This window comes from Salvelinus sp. IW2-2015, linkage group LG17 (genome assembly GCF_002910315.2).
Source record: "Salvelinus sp. IW2-2015 linkage group LG17, ASM291031v2, whole genome shotgun sequence".
NCBI lineage: Eukaryota > Metazoa > Chordata > Actinopteri > Salmoniformes > Salmonidae > Salvelinus > Salvelinus sp. IW2-2015.
In genome coordinates this window covers 30,594,410-30,612,745 of record NC_036857.1, presented here as the reverse complement: position 1 = coordinate 30,612,745, position 18,336 = coordinate 30,594,410, and the positions used below count along the sequence as shown (strand labels likewise).

At 42.5% G+C, this 18,336-nt stretch overlaps 1 protein-coding gene across 6 annotated transcripts in view; it reads left to right on the top strand.

Moving 5' to 3' along the window:
* LOC111976692 (cyclic AMP-dependent transcription factor ATF-7) overlaps window positions 1–17,968 on the top strand; it is a 47,044-nt gene extending 29,076 nt beyond the window's left edge. For 2 of the 6 annotated variants that reach the window (XM_070448080.1, XM_024005720.2), the window contains 10 exons: window positions 3,848–3,944; window positions 5,387–5,517; window positions 5,788–5,964; window positions 6,343–6,530; window positions 6,832–6,916; window positions 7,355–7,474; window positions 11,015–11,158; window positions 11,577–11,765; window positions 11,968–12,073; window positions 14,063–17,968. In XM_070448080.1, coding sequence (XP_070304181.1) covers window positions 3,848–3,944; window positions 5,387–5,517; window positions 5,788–5,964; window positions 6,343–6,530; window positions 6,832–6,916; window positions 7,355–7,474; window positions 11,015–11,158; window positions 11,577–11,765; window positions 11,968–12,073; window positions 14,063–14,331 — 1,506 coding nt within the window. In that variant the 3' untranslated portion in view covers window positions 14,332–17,968. Of the gene's footprint in view, window positions 1–3,847; window positions 3,960–5,386; window positions 5,518–5,787; window positions 5,965–6,342; window positions 6,531–6,831; window positions 6,917–7,354; window positions 7,475–11,014; window positions 11,159–11,576; window positions 11,766–11,967; window positions 12,074–14,062 lie in introns of all 6 variants that reach the window. The other 4 variants (XM_024005721.1, XM_024005718.2, XM_024005719.2 and 1 more) reach the window with 3 other exon arrangements.
* The last annotated feature ends 368 nt before the right edge of the window (window positions 17,969–18,336 follow it).

Genomic DNA, 18,336 nt, shown 5'->3' with positions numbered 1-18,336 from the left:
GTCTTACAAATGCAGTAGTAGAACAAGTGCACGCACAGCAGATGCTAGATCAATTTTTTTAACCTTTTTTATTTTACTAGGCAAGTCAGTAAAGAACAAATGATGTGCAGTAAGCCAACAAGCAGGCCTAGCATTCCACTTCCCTGCTGAGCAAGCTGTTGAGTCAATGTGTTTTCAGTGTCAGCAGCATTTTGTGGCATATAGCGATAGTCAGCCATGGCTTTTCCAAGACATGTTGTCTAGTTTGAAAGGGCTGCGGTACAAAAACCAGAGTGTATTGTACATAGAGGTCGACCGATTATGATTTTTCAATACCGATACCGATTATTGGAGGACCAAAAAAAGCCGATACGATTAATCGGCCGATTTTCTTTTTATTTATTTGTAATAATGACAATTACAACAATACTGAATGAACACTTATTTTAACTTAATATAATACATCAATAAAATCAATTTAGCCTCAAATAAATAATGAAACATGTTCAATTTGGTTTAAATAATGCAAAAACAAAGTGTTGGAGAAGAAAGTAAAAGTGCAATATGTGCCATGTAAAATAGCTAACGTTTAAGTTCCTTGCTCAGAACATGAGAACATATGAAAGCTGGTGGTTCCTTTTAACATGAGTCTTCAATATTCCCAGTAAGAAGTTTTAGGTTGTAGATATTATAGGAATTATAGGACTATTTCTCTCTATTATACCATTTGTATTTCATATATCTTTGACTATTGGATGTTCTTATAGGCACTTTAGTATTGCCAGTGTAACAGTATAGCTTCCGTCCCTCTCCTCGCKCCTACCTGGGCTCGAACCTGGAACACATCGACAACAGCCACCCTCGGAAGCAGCGTTACCCATGCAGAGCAAGGGGAACAACTACTCCAAGTCTCAGAGCGAGTGACGTTTGAAACGCTATTAGCGCGCACCCCGCTAACTAGCTAACCATTTAACATCGGTTACACCAGCCTAATCTCGGGAGTTGATAGGCTTGAAGTCATAAACAGCTCAATGCTTGAAGCACAGCGAAGAGCTGCTGTCAAACGCACGAAAGTGCTGTTTGAATGAATGCTTACGAGCCTGCTGGTGCCTACCATCGCTCAGTCAGTCTGCTCTATCAAATATCAAATCATAGACTTAATTATAACATAATAACACACAGAAATACGAGCCTTTGGTCATTAATATGGTCGAATCCGGAAACTTTCATTTCGAAAACAAAACGTTTATTCTTTCAGTGAAATACGGAACCGTTCCGTATTTTTTCTAACGGGTGGCATCCATAAGTCTAAATATTCCTGTTACATTGCACAACCTTCAATGTTATGTCATAATTACGTAAAATTCTGGCAAATTAGTTCGCAATGAGCCAGGCGGCCCAAACTGTTGCATATACCCTGACTCTGCGTGCAATTAACGCAAGAGAAGTGACACAATTTCACCTGGTTAATATTGCCTGCTAACCTGGATTTCTTTTAGCTAAATATGCAGGTTTAAAAATATATACTTCTGTGTATTGATTTTAAGAAAGGCATTGATGTTTATGGTTAGGTACAGTCGTGCAACGATTGTGCTTTTTTKGCAAATGCGCTTTTGTTAAATCATCCCCCGTGTGGCGAATTTGGCTGTCTTTGTTAGGAAGAAATAGTCTTCACACAGTTCGCAACGAGCCAGGCAGCCCAAACTGCCGCATATACCCTGACTCTGTTGCAAGAGAAGTGACACAATTCCCCTAGTTAAAATAAATTCATGTTAGCAGGCAATATTAACTAAATATGCAGGTTTAAAAATATATACTTGTCTATTGATTTTAAGAAAGGCATTGATGTTTATGGTTAGGTACACGTTGGAGCAACGACAGTCCTTTTTCGCGAATTCGCACCGCATCGATTATATGCAACGCAGGACACGCTAGATAAACTAGTAATATCATCAACTATGTGTAGTTAACTAGTGATTATGATTGATTGATTGTTTTTTATAAGATAAGTTTAATGCTAGCTAGCAACTTACCTTGGCTTCTTACTGCATTCGCGTAACAGGCAGGCTCCTCGTGGAGTGCAATGTAAGGCAGGTGGTTAGAGCGTTGGACTAGTTAACCGTAAGGTTGCAAGATTGAATCCCCGAGCTGACAAGGTAAAAATCTGTCGTTCTGCCCCTGAACAATGCAGTTAATCCACCGTTCCTAGGCCACCATTGAAAATAAGAATGTGTTCTTAACTGACTTGCCTAGTTAAATAAAGGTGTAAAAAAAAACATCTGCCAAATCGGTTTCCAAAAATACCGATTTCCGATTCTTATGAAAACTTGAAATCGGCCCTAATTAATCGGTCGACCTCTAATTGTACATCACAGATATTCTTTGTGGTGATACCGTATGAATGTGTTCCAAAAGATAGCAAGTCAAATGTATATGATTCTGTGACTTGACATCTGATATTGAGTTGCTGTCTGGCACCTAACTGACTGAGCATCAGGCCTAATAGATTATCACCTCTCTCTGTCTGTCTCCCTTTGTGTGTGTGTGTGTGTTCACGGATCTACCCCAACCCGATTACCCGGGATCCGACCAGGTCAGATTAAAACATTTTGTAGTTAACCCTCAGATTATGAAAACGAGCCAGTGCGCACTGCACGTGAGACATGGTAAAATAGTCTACTTGTAGGAGAGGAGGACGACGCAGCGGAAATCGGGGATAGCCTATAGGTTATCTGAAGTGAGTTTCTGAGACATGGAGTCGTTCTTTGCTGACATGAAGAAGAAACTGAATGAAAGAGAGTAGCCTACAGGGCAGGGATGAACAACCGACAGCCAAATCATCTGTATGGGCCTCATTTATGCACATTGTATATAAGGAGTGGAAAAAGGTTGCCCATATTTTAAAGACCTTAGCTTATTGCATTTGAGTTTTATTTAGTCAATTTACTAGTTTATTTAATTTATTTGTTTAGGCTTGGCCTATTTAGTAGGCTATTTTGCTATCTTAATAAAAAATATATAAGTAAGTAATGTTGAATGACTCGAGTGATAGGCTATTTGTAGGCATAAAGCTGGGACTCACTCGTACGCAAGTTTCGTGGCTTTCGTTCAAAATAAATAAGTTATATTTTAATGCAGAGTTACCGACACATTCTTTCTGATCGTCTTTAATAAACAACATCGTTGACCAAGTTAATCTGCTCATGTTGTGTTTGTACAGTAAACTGATATTGTAGGAAATATTGTTGCCTTATGTTGAAAGGCTCCCGATTTGATTCATTGTGTAAGGATAAGAAGTATCAGGACTTCTATCTTCAATGATTCCATTTTTATTAACTCTCCGGACGGTAGGCCTACATGTTCGCTTTAAATCCCAATTGTTGCAAATTAATGCAGGAGACTCCATCCTTCCGTAGACTATTTAACATTTATTTTTAATTTGAAGCTTGCTGGTCAAACAGGCTATAGCCTACCTTTTTAGTCTAAATCAATTATTATCAAAATAGTTAAATAGACTAGATTTTAATGTTGAACAGTATAAGAATACAGAATATTACAGTAGGTTACAGACTAAAGTGAATTATTTGCTGGTCTCCGTATGTAAAAGATCAATTAAAAATAATTTGGATTGAATGCAGACCCGATCCAATTTGGATTAGATTCTCTCTCAACTTTGACATGTTTCGAGTCACACCTGGTCCACCTCGGATCTGAATCGGATCGAATATTGATTTAAAAAAAAAAAATTACCGGATCCTGTCGGGGTTGGGGGGAATTTCTTTGATCCGGTTCGGATCTCATTTCGGGATGTGTGTGTGTGCGTGCGTTTAATCAGCTTCATAAACTCTCTCTCCCTCCCTCTCTTCAGAGGTTTACCAACGAGGACCACCTGGCTGTACACAAACACAAACATGAGATGAGTCTGAAGTTTGCCCCTGCCAGGACTGACTCTGTCATTATCCAAGGTACTGGTTCTCCTAGTGAGTCTGGTCTATTCAACTTTATTACTCTACTGTTTGCACTGTCGCCTCTTTACTTTGGTACTCTTGTCAGTTGTTGAGTACCCCAAAATGTCACTTGTTGTGCTCACCAAAACATTTTAGTCAGAAATAGCATCTCTGTCACCACCTGTCTAGTTTTATTTCCCTGAAGACCTTTTAGTTGAATATTGGATTATCTTGATTATCTTTAAAGCTACAATCCTTAGTTGAAGAATAACAAAGTGTCACCCTGCCTTTGTTTTGGGGGGAAAAAGCTGAGGGAAGGGCCTGGAGAAATGTAGCCTTTCTCAAATTCATAGAGCTAGGGATGCAATAAATGGCCTTCCATGATATCCAAATGATAGTTTAAACTATTGTTTACAAACATTGGAGTAAAACAAGGAGGGAGTTCTGTTATCCTGAGCCGTGGTGCACCGGTGTATGGTCCGCGATGTGAAAGGTCAAAGGTGGTGAGGGAGGAGCGCCCTTCTCAAATCTGCGCCGCACTGTCAGGCTGTCAACAAGGCAGCGTGGTGCAACGTCCAGAAACATACAACCTAAAAAGATATAGTCTCGAAAACCCAACCCTAGGCAACACTGATGGACTCTATTGGCATAGACGAACTACGTCACTGCCTACGGCGATAAAGGGGGAAAAAACACATTCTGGGGACTCTCCCAACGAATCACGAGGCAGACATGCCAGAACTCCGCAATTCAAAACCCAAGTTTGCAGGCATAACCTTTGTAGTGGTCGTTGATGCAAACTAGGTGTCAAGCCTGTGATCTCCATCTTGCTAGCTACAATTTTATTCAAGCGGATATTGTAATCAAGCAGATAAAGTAGTGATGTAGGCAGAGATGTCGTTCTTCTATGCCAAAAGAGTCCATAATTGAAACCAAAACCTAGACACTTGCCTAGGGTCGGGTTTTTGAGACTATAAAATATATGTTCAAATGTTCAAACTTGTTTTCATTGGGAAGGCAGATAGAGTTAAAAAGAAAACAATCACTTTTGCATGTGAAAACACAGAATCCTCATGCCCTGGAGGCAGCCCGGTTCCAAAACGAATGCAGTCACTTTTCACCCAGTGCAAACTCCTTCCACTGGGGTAACCCGGGCCAGATAATCGAATGCCCTCAAGTTTATATTTTGGGTTCTGATGGGTTGTGGCAGTTGATATAAACTCATGAGCCGTTTCTAAGTTATATTATTCAATAATCAATGGGTGTATATATATAATTAATTTATAAGTCCAAAAATGTATGTAGCAACTAAGGATTCTAGCTTTAAATCTCCACACCAAAGTGTTTCAGAATAAAACATCCATCCATTGGCTGTTTTTTTTTGCACGGTAAGTATGGGGGAAAAAAGGTGAGAGATTTTCTAAAATAGACGTTTCTCTGTGTTTCTCTTCTTGTTCCAGACCAGACCCCTACTCCCACTCGCTTCCTGAAGAACTGCGAGGAGGTGGGGCTGTTCAACGAGCTGGCTAGCTCCTTCGCTGAGGAGTTCAGGAAGGCCCAGGAGGATGACGACAAGCGGGCCAAGAACCCTGTGAGTAGAACCCAGGTGGTTCCATGGACCACGTTTGCCTAATGAGTTACTCTATCTGAGACCTGAAGACTTGCGTAAGCTCTAGGCTTTAGGTCAGTGGACTAATGGTATTGTTGCGCGCAGAAGACCTGGATCGGAACCCAGTCAGTCACATGAGCAATGGGGTGGAATGGGATTGGAGTCCTGGATCTTCTGAAGGGCTATCTCTCCTGTGCTTTGTAGTGTCTCACAGTCTCCCTCTCCCTCCCTCTCTCCCCCCCTCTCCTCCAGCTCCCTGCCCCGAACAGGGAGGTGGCCCTGGACATGAGCCTGCAGACGCCTTCAGCGGAAGCCGTGAAGGTGAAGGAGGAGACGCCTGTTGAGGTTGACTCCTCCCCACCAGGAAGTCCAGATTCCTTTTCCAGCATGTCAGACAGTAGCAGGGACACCATGGTGAGAAGAGGAAAGGTAGGGGTCAAAACTAAGGGGACATGACTGACCAGCAAACCCATGTTGAATGACCTAATTGGTTAGGATTAGAGTTCTGGGTTGGCATGCCAGTCACGTTCCTTCAGTCACACCCAAAGGTAGGGGACAGGGGAGGGCCAGAGGAACAGGTAGTAAGTAGGTATGAGAGACCAGGATGGGCACTGTGGTTTGTTAATGGGGATCGAATGGATGACAGGATAGAGGAACAACATGCCTGCTGTACTCCTCCTTTAATATGTCTATGTGCTATCAAGGAACAATCCAGAATGCATTGGAAACGAGTCATTATTGACCTCATGCGGACCTCATACTCATCACCCGGTGTTGAACTCAGCATCTTTCCTGTCTTCTCCTCAGGACACTCCCCCAAGGCCAGCGCTGAGTTCGGCCCCCACCCCCACAATCGTGAGGCCAGGCGCCCTCCCGGTGCGGCCCAGACCAGGCTCTCTGCCTCTCCACCTGGGCTTCGACGCCCTGCAGCCCACCATGCCTTCACCCACCTCTGTCATCACACCCACCCCACCATCCAACCGCACCGTATTGGGGTGAGTGACTGGTCCTCTCGCCACAAACCTGGTTCCAGATCTGAAGAGGGCATAAGCAGTTCTGGAACCAAGCTAGTCCTCCGTGGGGCCTGGAGATCCAGTTAAAGATGGCTGTTATATACCGAATCCCACTTCAACCCTTTTTTACAATCCCTACCCCCTAGGCCATTTCTGTAGAACTGAAAGGATTGGATAAGTGTATCCTATATGGTGTAAATTCCACCTAGCCTATCAGAGGGCAAGATGAAGATTTCCAAATAGATTTCCCCCCCACCAGTAACCCTCTACCTCTCTCTTCTAGCTCTCCCACAGGCCACTACCCCATGATGATGCACCTTCCCAACGGGCTCCTCCCTGGACCCATGCAGATACCCTCTGTCATATCTGTAAGTAACCTGCCTTCACCGCTCTGTTCTTCTCTGGCTTGGGACCGGCGGTTGTTGCCAATTCTGATTCAAGTGGAAGCTGACCATTACCTGGAAGCTGGTCCCCCGTAGCTCAGTTGGTAGAGCATGACGCTTGCAACGCCAGTATAGTGCGTTCGATTCTCGGAATGCCCGTATGTAAAATGTTTGCACAGATGACTGGCATTTATTAGAATTATTATTACATTACTAACAGAGTAATAACATATCAGTCAGGGTTTGATCATATAATAATTCAATTGTACGCTTGCACTAGTTGTCTATAATGAGTATTAATTCACATGGAAGAATACATGAAGCACTTTGAAACACTGACAATGAGTAGTGTCTCACTCTGCCAGCATGAGCCCCAACCTTGGTTGTTAAAATGTGTGTGTGTGTGCATCCTCCTGTCTCTAGCTGGCCCGGCCCATGCACATGGTGCCCAACATTCCCGGCATCCCTGGTCCTCCTCTGGGAGGTGGCAGCAGCGGCTCCAACTCCCCCTCGGGGTACACCACACACTCGGAGGCCAAGATGGTTAGGAACAGATGCATCTGTCTCTCTGTGTGTCTCTCTCTCTCTGTGTCTCTCTCTCTGTGTGTGTCTCTGTCTCTCTGTGTCTTTCTATCTTTCTCTATTAGGGATGCACATTCCTGTCAATTTTGCTGCCAACTAACTGACCCTCATTAACCGCTTAACAAACACTTACATTTGTTCCAAACAGTAAAAATGATGTGACCAACCGAAAATACTATGCGTTCATACAAACAGACATTTTTGAAACTATTGAAACAATAGCAAGCAGGGTTTTCCATTAGCGCCGGCTGCGGCTTCAGACACATTTTCCACTTTAAGTAGGCTACTTTCATTTTGCTAGTCCGTCAAGCCCTCTCTCGCCTAGAATGAACCATACGCATCTTCTAGTGATCTATTGATAGGATAGGCACCTGTCAGTCACAAAGTGAGCGATGACAGGGAAACGCAGTCTGTCTGTCCCGCCTCACCGGTACAATTTGTGTGCGCAATGGTTGTTTGCAGTCAAATTTCTTTGCACGGAGGAGGGAGAGAGCATGGTGCTCGTGAATTTGTACCTCCCATGTAATGTAAGTGGTAACGATGAGTCAAAATCCTAATTATTGTTTTCTGGTACATTCATATTTCTTAGGCTTCCTTTCCTAGGATTTTGGGGCTTGCCAGACAGTGACGGTAAAGTGAGTGACTCGTCTCGTCAGCCTACCGAATCGCATTCATTTGACTCCCTAATTTGCATAGGCTACTTTTTGGCGATTATCTGCAGATAAATTATGAAAAGATTAGATGAAGATGGTGAATCATCACTACAGGAACAACAGGTAGTATAGGTAGCCGCATTCTGGTCCAAATATCATAATTAGGTCCCTCACGTAATCCAGGTATTAAAACGGATTTCAACAATATTCTAAAATGTATTTACCTTTTAGTAGGGAATCAACTAAATGTATTGAACAATTATTAATTTGCCCAAGTTTATCATAAGACATGAACAGAATGCATCAGTGATTCGTATTTCCTGCAACTTTCTGAAGAGGCAATGGGAATGTCTGTGTGTAGATGGAAATGTTTCTCAAAAGCCATCTCAATGAAATGCTAACAAAAAAATTAGCCTATGCTTACCTGACAGAATCATATCATGATTATTTTCATCAATCCAGCAGATATTTGTTTTGCAAACCAAAAACACATAAGGGAGTTGCAAAGTGCCCTACAAAACACCGCTAAACAACATCCTCTTGCTAGGTGCACACTTGAATAAAAGGGTAACTACACCCAAAAATATACATTTCTCCTGATGGGGATTAAGCATTGTTGTTTGCCCTTACCTAAGGAAATATTTGTGGGGCTCTATGCAACTCTCTTAAACAATTCCCTTAGGTAAGGGAAAAGTATTCCTTAAGGGAAACACTTAAGATGTTTTATGCAATTCTGAGGTCTTTATAAAAATAATAAAGGGGTGTGTCACTCAAAATGACATATTCGTTTCCTTACCCTGTAATTTGAACATTTTCACTTAATTTAAGGGGGAAATTCGCCTTAAAATGTTTGCGACTGACTTCAAGTTAAGGAAACTGTAATGGAAAAGATGAGTCATATTTATTTAAGATGTTTTATCCAACCGGACCCTGCAGCTCTCCGTGTCTGACAGGTTCTGCTCAAACTAGGCTTTTTAATGCGCGCGGTGCCCGTGTGATAATTAAGATGCATGACAAACTAATGAAAATACACACGTGCCAATTTAATTCCACTCAGTTATGCAAATTAACCTATAGACCTGTAGGCTCTCTGTCCCCATTGGTCTCCCCCTTTGGGTGCACCACACACTCGGAAACCAAAATGGTGAGATCTATCTCTATTTCTGGCGCTCTCTTGCTCTTTCTCACTCACCTTCTCGCTCTCTGGTTCTCCCCCCCTTCCCCCTCGCTCTCCCCCTTTTCTCCGTTCTCTATGTATGTACAGTTGAAGTCATAAGTTTACATACACCTTAGCCAAATACATTTAAACTCAGTTTTTCACAATTACCGACATTTAATCCTAGTAAAAATTCACTGTCTTAGGTCAGTTGGGATCACCACTTTATTTTAAGAATGTGAAATGCCAGAATAATAGTAGAGAGAAGGATTTACTTCAGCTTTTATTTCTTTCATCACATTCCCAAAGCGTCAGAAGTTTACATACACTCAATGAGTATTTGGTAGCATTGCCTTTAAATTGTTTAACTTGGGTCAAACGTTTCGAGTAGCCTTCCACAAGTCTCCCACAATAAGTTGGGTGAATTTTGGCCCATTCCTCCTGACAGAGCTGGTGTAACTGAGTCAGGTTTGTAGGCCTCCTTGCTCGCACACGCTTTTTCAGTTCTGCCCACAAATTTTCTACAGGTTTGAGGTCAGGGTTTGTGATGGCCACTCCAATACCTTGACTTTGTAGTCCTTAAGCCATTTTGCCACAACTTTCAAAGTATGCTTGGGGTCATTGTCCATTTGGAAGACCCATTTGCGACCAAGCTTTAACTTCCTGACTGATGTCTTGAGATGTTGCTTCAATATATCCACATAATTTTCATGCCTCATGATGCCATCTATTTTGTGAAGTGCACCAGTCCCTCCTGCAGCATAGCACCCCCACAACATGATGCTGCCACCCCCGMGCTTCARGMTMGGYWMGMMMTRRTRSGSRTMSKAYGCCTCCCCCTTTTTCCTCCAAACTTAACGATGGTCATTTTGGCCAAACAGTTCTATTTTTGTTTCATCAGACCAGAGGATATTTCTCCAAAAAGTACGATCTTTGTCCCCATGTGCAGTTGCAAACTGTAGTCTGGCTTTTTTATGGCGGTTTTGGAGCAGTGGCTTCTTCCTTGCTGAGCGGCCTTTCAGGTTATGTCGATATAGGACTCGTTTTACTGTGGATATAGATACTTGGGAATTGCTCCCAAGGATGAACCAGACTTGTGGATGTCTACAATTGTTTTTCTGAGGTCTTGGCTGATTTCTTTTGATTTTCCCATGATGTCAAGCAAAGAGGCACTGAGTTTGAAGGTAGGCCTTGAAATACATCCACAGGTACACCTCCAATTGACTCAAATTATGTCAATTAGCCTATCAGAAGCTTCTAAAGCCATAACATCCTTTTCTGGAAATTTCCAAGCTGTTTAAAGGCACAGTCAACTTAGTGTATGTGAACTTCTAACCCACTGGAATTGGGATACAATGAATTATAAGTGAAATAATCTGTCTGTAAACAATTGTTGGAAAAACGACTTGCCGAAGTCGGTTAGTGGTTGAAAAATGAGTTTTAATGACTCCAACCTAAGTGTATGTAAACTTCCAACTTCAACTGTATCTATGTATCTATCTCCCTCCGTTGCCCTTTAGCCTTCCGTCCCTCCTTCTATCTCTGTTTGTTCGTCACGTGACTGAGATGGCATAGTCCAGAAGCAATTGTGATAACATAAAGGAACACGTGTTTGTGTTTTTTTTGTGTGTGTGTATGTGTATTTTGTGTGTTTTAATGTTAAAATGGTCCTGGTTGTCCTGTCTCCTGTAGAGGCTGAAGGCAGCGCTGGCCCAGCAGAGTTCAGGAGGTCATGGTATGGGAGGTATGGCCGGCAGCCCCATGCACCCCCAGAGGATGGAACAGAGCCAGTTACTGGTGCAGCACCCCGACGCACCCTCCCCAGCACAGCCACAGGTAGGACGACGTGGAGACATGGACACACTCTTACTCCCTCAAGCACTCACACACGCACATGCATGTTCATTGTAAAGAATACACATGGAGGCTTTACTCTCTGGCAATCAGGGTTGGGGTCAATCCATTCAGAAAGTAAATTGACATTTCAGTGTACTTCCTGAATTGACTGGAATTGAAATGGATTTGACCCCAACCCTGGTGGCAGTAGAATATTAACAAAATCCTCTTGACTTGAATCTTTATGACCTGTCGTTCGTTGACATCAGTAGAAGGGCAGGGGCATTATAATTTAGGCACTGAAAGACAATTTTGTATCAGTCTTGTTTTAGGTGTTGACAATCTGACTCAAACCCTCACTCTCTCCCACCTCACTCTCTCTCCATTTCCACCACGCCCTCTCCCCCTTTCCCTCCAGGTGTCTCCGGCTCAGCCTACTGGTGGTCGGCGGCGGCGTGCGGCGGAGGACGACCCGGACGACCGACGACAGCGTTTCCTGGAGAGGAACCGGGCGGCCGCCTCGCGCTGCCGACAGAAACGCAAAGTCTGGGTCAACTCCCTGGAGAAGAAGGCAGAGGAGCTCGTCTCCATGAACGTCTCGCTGGCGGTGTGTGTGATGGTTTTCAAAGCCGCACTGTACTTCGGTCTCATCTCTCCTTTTCTCCGAACCACTTACTCATTGAAACATTTCAACCAGTTTGAAAATAGAAGATATTCGGTCCTCTTCTGGCTGTACTGGGTAGAGACAGAGTATTGACTCATTGTGTTACACAACAGCATTGACTCATTGTGTTACTGTGTTTCTTCAGAATGAAGTGTCTCTCCTGAGGAATGAGGTGGCTCATCTCAAACAGCTACTGCTGGCTCACAAGGACTGCCCTGTCACCAATCTACAGAAGAAGATTGCCTACATGGGTGAGCCTGCTAGCTAGCAGCATCTAGAAAACTAATGGAAAACTCTAATATGTACTTTTGTAATATTATCTTATGTTGTTCTTGTCTATAACTATTCTGTTGGATGGGGAGCGTCGTTGCACAGCTATTTTTAGGTCTCTCGAGAGATGTTCGATCCGGTTCAAACCTGGACTCTGGCTGGGCCACTCAAGGACATTCAGAGACTTGTCCCGAAGACCCTCTTGCGTTGTTTTGGCTGTGTGCTTAGGGTCGTTGTCCTGTTGGAAGGTTATCCTTCTCCCCAGTCTGAGGTCCTGAGCGCTCTGGAGCAGGTTTTCATCAAGGATCTCTCTATACTTTGCTCCGTTCATCTTTCCCTTGATCCTGACTAGTCGCCCAGTCCCTGCCACTGAAAAACATCCCCACAGCATGATGCTGCCACCACCATGCTTCATCCAGACGTGACGCTTGGTATTCATGCCAAAGAGTTAAATCTTGGTTTCATCAGACCAGAGAATATTGTTTCTCATGGTCTGAAAGTCCTTTAGGTGCCTTTTGGCAAACTCCAAGCGGGCTGTCATGTGTATTTTACTGAGGAGTGGCTTTCGTCTGGCCACTCTACCATAAAAGCCTGTTTGGTGGAGTGCTGCAGAGATGGTTGTCCTTCTGGAATGTTCTCCCATCTCTGCAGAGGAACTCTGGAGCTCTGTCAGAGTGAATATCGGGTTCTTGGTCACCTCCCTGACCAAGGCCCTTCTTCCCCGATTGCTCAGTTTGGCCAGTGGCCAGCTCTAGGAAGAGTCTTGGTGGTTCCAGACTTCTTCCATTTAAGAATAATGGAGGCCACTGAGTTCTTGGGGACCTTCAATGTTGCAGCAATTTTTTAGTACCCTTCCCCAGATCTGTGCCTCGACACAATCCTGTCTTGGAGCTCTACAGACAATTCAACTGTGGGAATTGTCAACTGTGGGACCTTATATAGACAGGTGTGTGCCTTTCCAAATCATGTCAAATCAATTGAATTTACCACAGGTGGACTCCAATCAAGTTGTAGAAACATCTCAGGGATGATCAATGGAAGCAGGATACACCTGAGCTCAATTTCGAGTCTCATGGCAAAGGGTCGTGAATACTTATGTAAATAAAAAATAATCTAAAAACCTGTTTTTGCTTTGTCATTATGGGGAATTGTGTGTAGATTAATGAGGAAACAAATGTATTTGATCCATTTTAGAGGCTGTAACAACAAAATGTGGGAAAACGGAAGGAGTCTGAATGCACTGTATACTAAATCTCTTAATTTATAGGGGATAGTGGTTGAAATAGCTGATTGTGGTTTCTGGTAGCTCGGTTCCTTCTACCCTGTAGAGCAGGGATGGGCAACTGGTGGCCCGCGGATCAATTCTCTCTTTTTCGGGGGGGAACTCATTTGGGGTCTCAATTTACTCTAGAATAGTAGAATACACAAGGTGGAGTTTCAAAATTTGGTAGTGCATCAGCAGTTTTTCTCTTATTTTGTCAGTCACTCAAGTAGCCCATAAAATGTGTTAGCTGGCCACTAGACTTACCAATCTATCTAAACTTTTAGTAATCATGGTCGAATTACCGACCGTGGGGCCCCCATTGATTTTGTTATTCACTCACTCCGATATCATATTAAAAACGGCAAACATTTCAATCCACCCTGTGTCAAAATCTATAGTATTGCAAGAAATTAGCTCTTAAACTGCACATTTTTCTCTCCGCCCCATTACAATTGCATAAAATGTGTTAGAAAATTGCTAGGTTTTCTCTGCCGAATGGCAAAATGTGTAGAATTGCAGCAAACCCAAAATTATTTCGCTTAGGGCCCCCAAAAGGCTAGGGGCTACATCCTATGGGTATGGATGTGGGTACGCAAATTATTTATTTGTATTTTTTTGTGGCCTCCACCAAAGTTGCCCATCTCTGAAGAGTCACTCTGGTAAGCCCATCCCTGTAACACGTTGTTCTTGTGTCTTTGTTTTACAGGAGAGGATAGTCCTATGAGAGACATGTCGGAGCCCACCGGCTCCCCAGCCCCTGTCATCCAACACAGCTCCCTGCCCAGCCCCTCTCCTTCCTCGGGCCCCAACGGCATGGGTGCCCGGGCGGCTGCCGAGGCCATGGCCATGTCCGTACTGGCTGGGATGGGTCAACACCAGCAGAGGAGAGGAGAAAGGGATGGAGGGAGAGACGGGAGGGATGGTCCCTCCTCCCACGTCATCATGGCCACACAGTCGCACCACTCTGCCAGATGATGAGTGTATCACACATCACGGCCCGGGACTCTACGGCACTCACCACCAGACACCACCCCACACGGGCAGGAGGAGAGTGGAGGAGATAGTAAAAATATATATATATACATATAAAAAATATAAAAAATAACTCCTCTCTTCTCAGGTGACCAGAAGAGTAGGAAGAAAACATTGTCTTACATCAGATGGCGTGACAGTTCCGCCTCCGAGCAATGCGTAGGAGTGACGCGACCTGACGTAAGACAATGGGAGGAGGAGGGACACCCGAAAAAATAATCTCTTCCTACTAAAATGAAACAAACTCCTCCTCCTCTTTCCCCCTGCTGTGGTTGCCATTTTGTGTCAGCCATTTTGTCTCAGGCCTGGAGCCTTGCAGGAGCTCAGCAACAACAGCCTTCTGGGAATGGACTGGGACAATAAGAGAGAAAGAGCTTCCTGTTCTGTTCACTATGCCATAGACAACATACAGGGGCTGGCCTCGACCCCCCCCCCCCCCCCCCCCAATCAGCCTACAACCCTCCCCCCTCGCCCTCAAGCACTTATGAACTTCACTGAACTGTAGGACTGCATAGCATCTTCCTGAGGGTGGTAATGGTCGTTGTGATAAGCTCATCACTCAGACTTTAATTAACAAATACAGGTAACACACGGTCAAACACACACAATGCACGCGCACATACTAGACATACATATACACTCAACGTAAACATTGCATTGATTCACATTTGTTGTTGATCACGTGAGATACCAAAACACTGAGCACTGCAGGGGTCCATATTATTGTAACAAGGGATTGTGGCCTTGCTCTCCTGCACATGTTGACATGTTTTATTCACACACATGAAGATGATTGACGCTCCGAATCCAAAGATGCATTGTTGTTTTTATACTTTCGTTGTCAAGATGGTCGGATCCAATATTTTACATTTTGTCTGTTTTCCTGAATCCCTAGTAGCTTTGTAAGTGGTTTCATTGTGAGCATCTGTGTCAGTCATCCACAAAAAGTGGACCTCATTTATAGCCCTTTATGATACGTTTTATAAACCGTGTGTGTTTTTATGTATAGCAGAAAATATACATTTGTTGTTTCAGTATCTGATACACTAAGATCCGGTTTGGTAGCATGTGACTTTTTTTATTTTATTAGCATTTTAGTTGTGTTCCTGTGCAGCTTTCTTTACGTTAACGGCACATTATTTGCAGCTTGGGCCATAGCGAACCAAATTGTGTCTTTGGTTGTCACTGAAGCCGTGCGACAGAAACAGAAAGCTAAAAGTCATTTTTAACTGACTTATACACTTATTATACACAGACATTTTTTCCGGACTACTTCCCCTCTCCTCTGTAACCATTTCCTCTTTCCCATGCAATTTTTGTATGTATTAGTTTCTCAACGTATGCCATTACCATCTTTTATGAAATCTTAGCTGGCAGAAAGCTTTTCTTCTAATGGTTGTATGGCTGTCTATCTGGCCTTTCTCTTGTCTTTTTTTCTCACTTTCTCTGAGTGGTACTGTAGTAGTTCATCTTTGCTGCTTTCTGGAGTGGAATGTGCTGCGCTTTAGTCTCTCTAGGTCGTGTTCATTAGGCACCAAACGGAACAAAATGGACTGAAACGATGAGGAACTACCTGGACCTGTCCAATAAGAAATGCTTATTTTTGTTTGCCGTTACAAAACGTTCTGGAATGTTTTCTGTTGGGCGCCCTAATGAACAGGACCGTTGCTGCTCTTATGAATGACTATCCAAAACAAAGCTGTGTTCCCCTGTAACGCTTGTGTGTCTACAAACGGCACTGACACGTGAACGAACATGTAACAGAACTGTTATACTATGGATCAGCACTCACTCAGTGACAGCTCCATCTCTGCTCAACACACACACACACACACACACACACACACACAATGTGTTCGAAAACAATTTTGCCTTAAAGAATCACTTTCGTGCCTCCGAAATCCCCCTCAAAGATTATTGGGTTGCATGATAAAACATATAATGGTTCTGCCTTAGGAAAAAATATATATAATTGTCTCAGAAGTTGAAAGCCATTCACAAGGAGTAACAATAGATTCATTTATTTTATATGCTGATTGTATAGAAGATGCCTTCAAAAATCAGGAGTAAAATGGCACCACACTTCACCACTGCAGTCACCACACTTCACTGTTGTGTGATACTAATGCTGCCATCTAGTGGAGTATGAGGAACTTCACCTTCTCACAAGGATGAGAATTGGACATGGACCTTGAGGGAAATTCTTTCAGAACTCCTGTGGCAGTCTGGGAACAGTTTCAATTCTTCAGGGATCCCCCTTTTATGAACAAAGTTTTAGACATTTTGTTTTAGAAAAACAACTCCTAAACAAGGGATAATCTTGTTTTGCATTTGTATGTAACTTCCCCCACAATCCATCTGAAAATGTATGTAACAATTTGCAGGTTATATTACCGCAGAAGTAACTAGAGTTTCAGTCAAAAAAACATAAGGACATGTCTAAAGGCACTTAAATATGCAGGTTTATCATTCATGATTTGTGTTTTCTTTTGTTTGTGTTTGTATATACTTTGGTTTAATTTGAATACTTTCAGTGACAAAAGTTGGCTATTTCTTTTGTCTTGATAATGTATATTATACATAATGGGCTTGTTTCTCGGATCCAGATTTAGCCTGGTTCTAAACTTAAAGGCATGTTCAACGGACATTCGCAATTGAAAGTATTTAGTCCAATAAGGATTGCTACTCAGTAACTATTTGACACATCTCACAAATGACTGAACTACTTTGTTCTACAATAGTAACCAGGGCTCTGGTCAAAAGTAGTGCACTATATAGGGAATAGGGTGTGATTTGGGATGCTGCCCAACAATGACAATCCCAATGGTGACCCTGTATGGCATTGTGTAGTACTCTGAGCTGGCGCTATAGTTGGCTAGCTGTCTCTTATTAATAGACGATTGTTGATATGAAATGGTAAAACAAACAAAAAAAACTTTATTTAGCTTTCATGTTAGTTGATATTGTCATTGGCACTTTGTTTCTTCTCATTTTTGTTTTTGATATTTTCTTTATTGCGTGCTATTGTCATCAGGACTATATACAAATACGCTGGCATAATAAACACTTCTATTATATATTTTTGTGTTGTAATGAGATATAGAAATTAATTTGTTTTAGAACATCGATTTCTTTACCTATCTAAAAGACTTTTAATGTAACCCAACTGTTTGTATCAGCCGGACTGCGCCGGAACCATAGAGTTAAAATCATGATTCTAATTCGATGGCTGGAACTCTGCTCTGTCTGGACTGCCCATAACTCACAAACCAACTAAGTTATTGTTGCATTGGTTTCATGGAAATCAATGTTTTTTTATTATAAATATTAACCGTTGTTGTGAACAAGTAACATAATTATATAAGAAAAAATAACAATTTTACGTATGAGAAGACATTGTGAAAGTTGCTATTAGTTATTTGAATTGTTAATTCGCACAGAATTGAACTGATAATTTCTGAAATTGTTCTTTATTGTACTGTACTATATGAATATATTTACTTTTCCATGCATGTCCAAGTGGAACAACTATGAACACTTACAGTGCTGCGGATTTAATTAAACAAAAGAACCTAATGGATATCAACTGTTTCTAAATAATTTGATTCAGACAATTTCACACAATAGATCTCATTCTGTCTGTTTTACATGGTCACTTCATAGGTCACTGCAGAATTCAGCAATCAATCTCTGTACTAAAGATCTTTGTCCAACTAATAATGTGCAATCTGTGCAATCTTATTTTGTGATCACCATCCATACATACATACATGCATGCCAGTGTTGCAACATGTAACAGCATCAGATATTTACTGAGGAAAATAATGATAGAGCCAATAGTCAACATCGGGGATAAGTGAAAAATGGGGACACACAGTACCAGTCGAAAGTTTGGACACACTTACTCATTCAAGGGTTTTTCTTTATTTTTTACTATTTTCTACATTG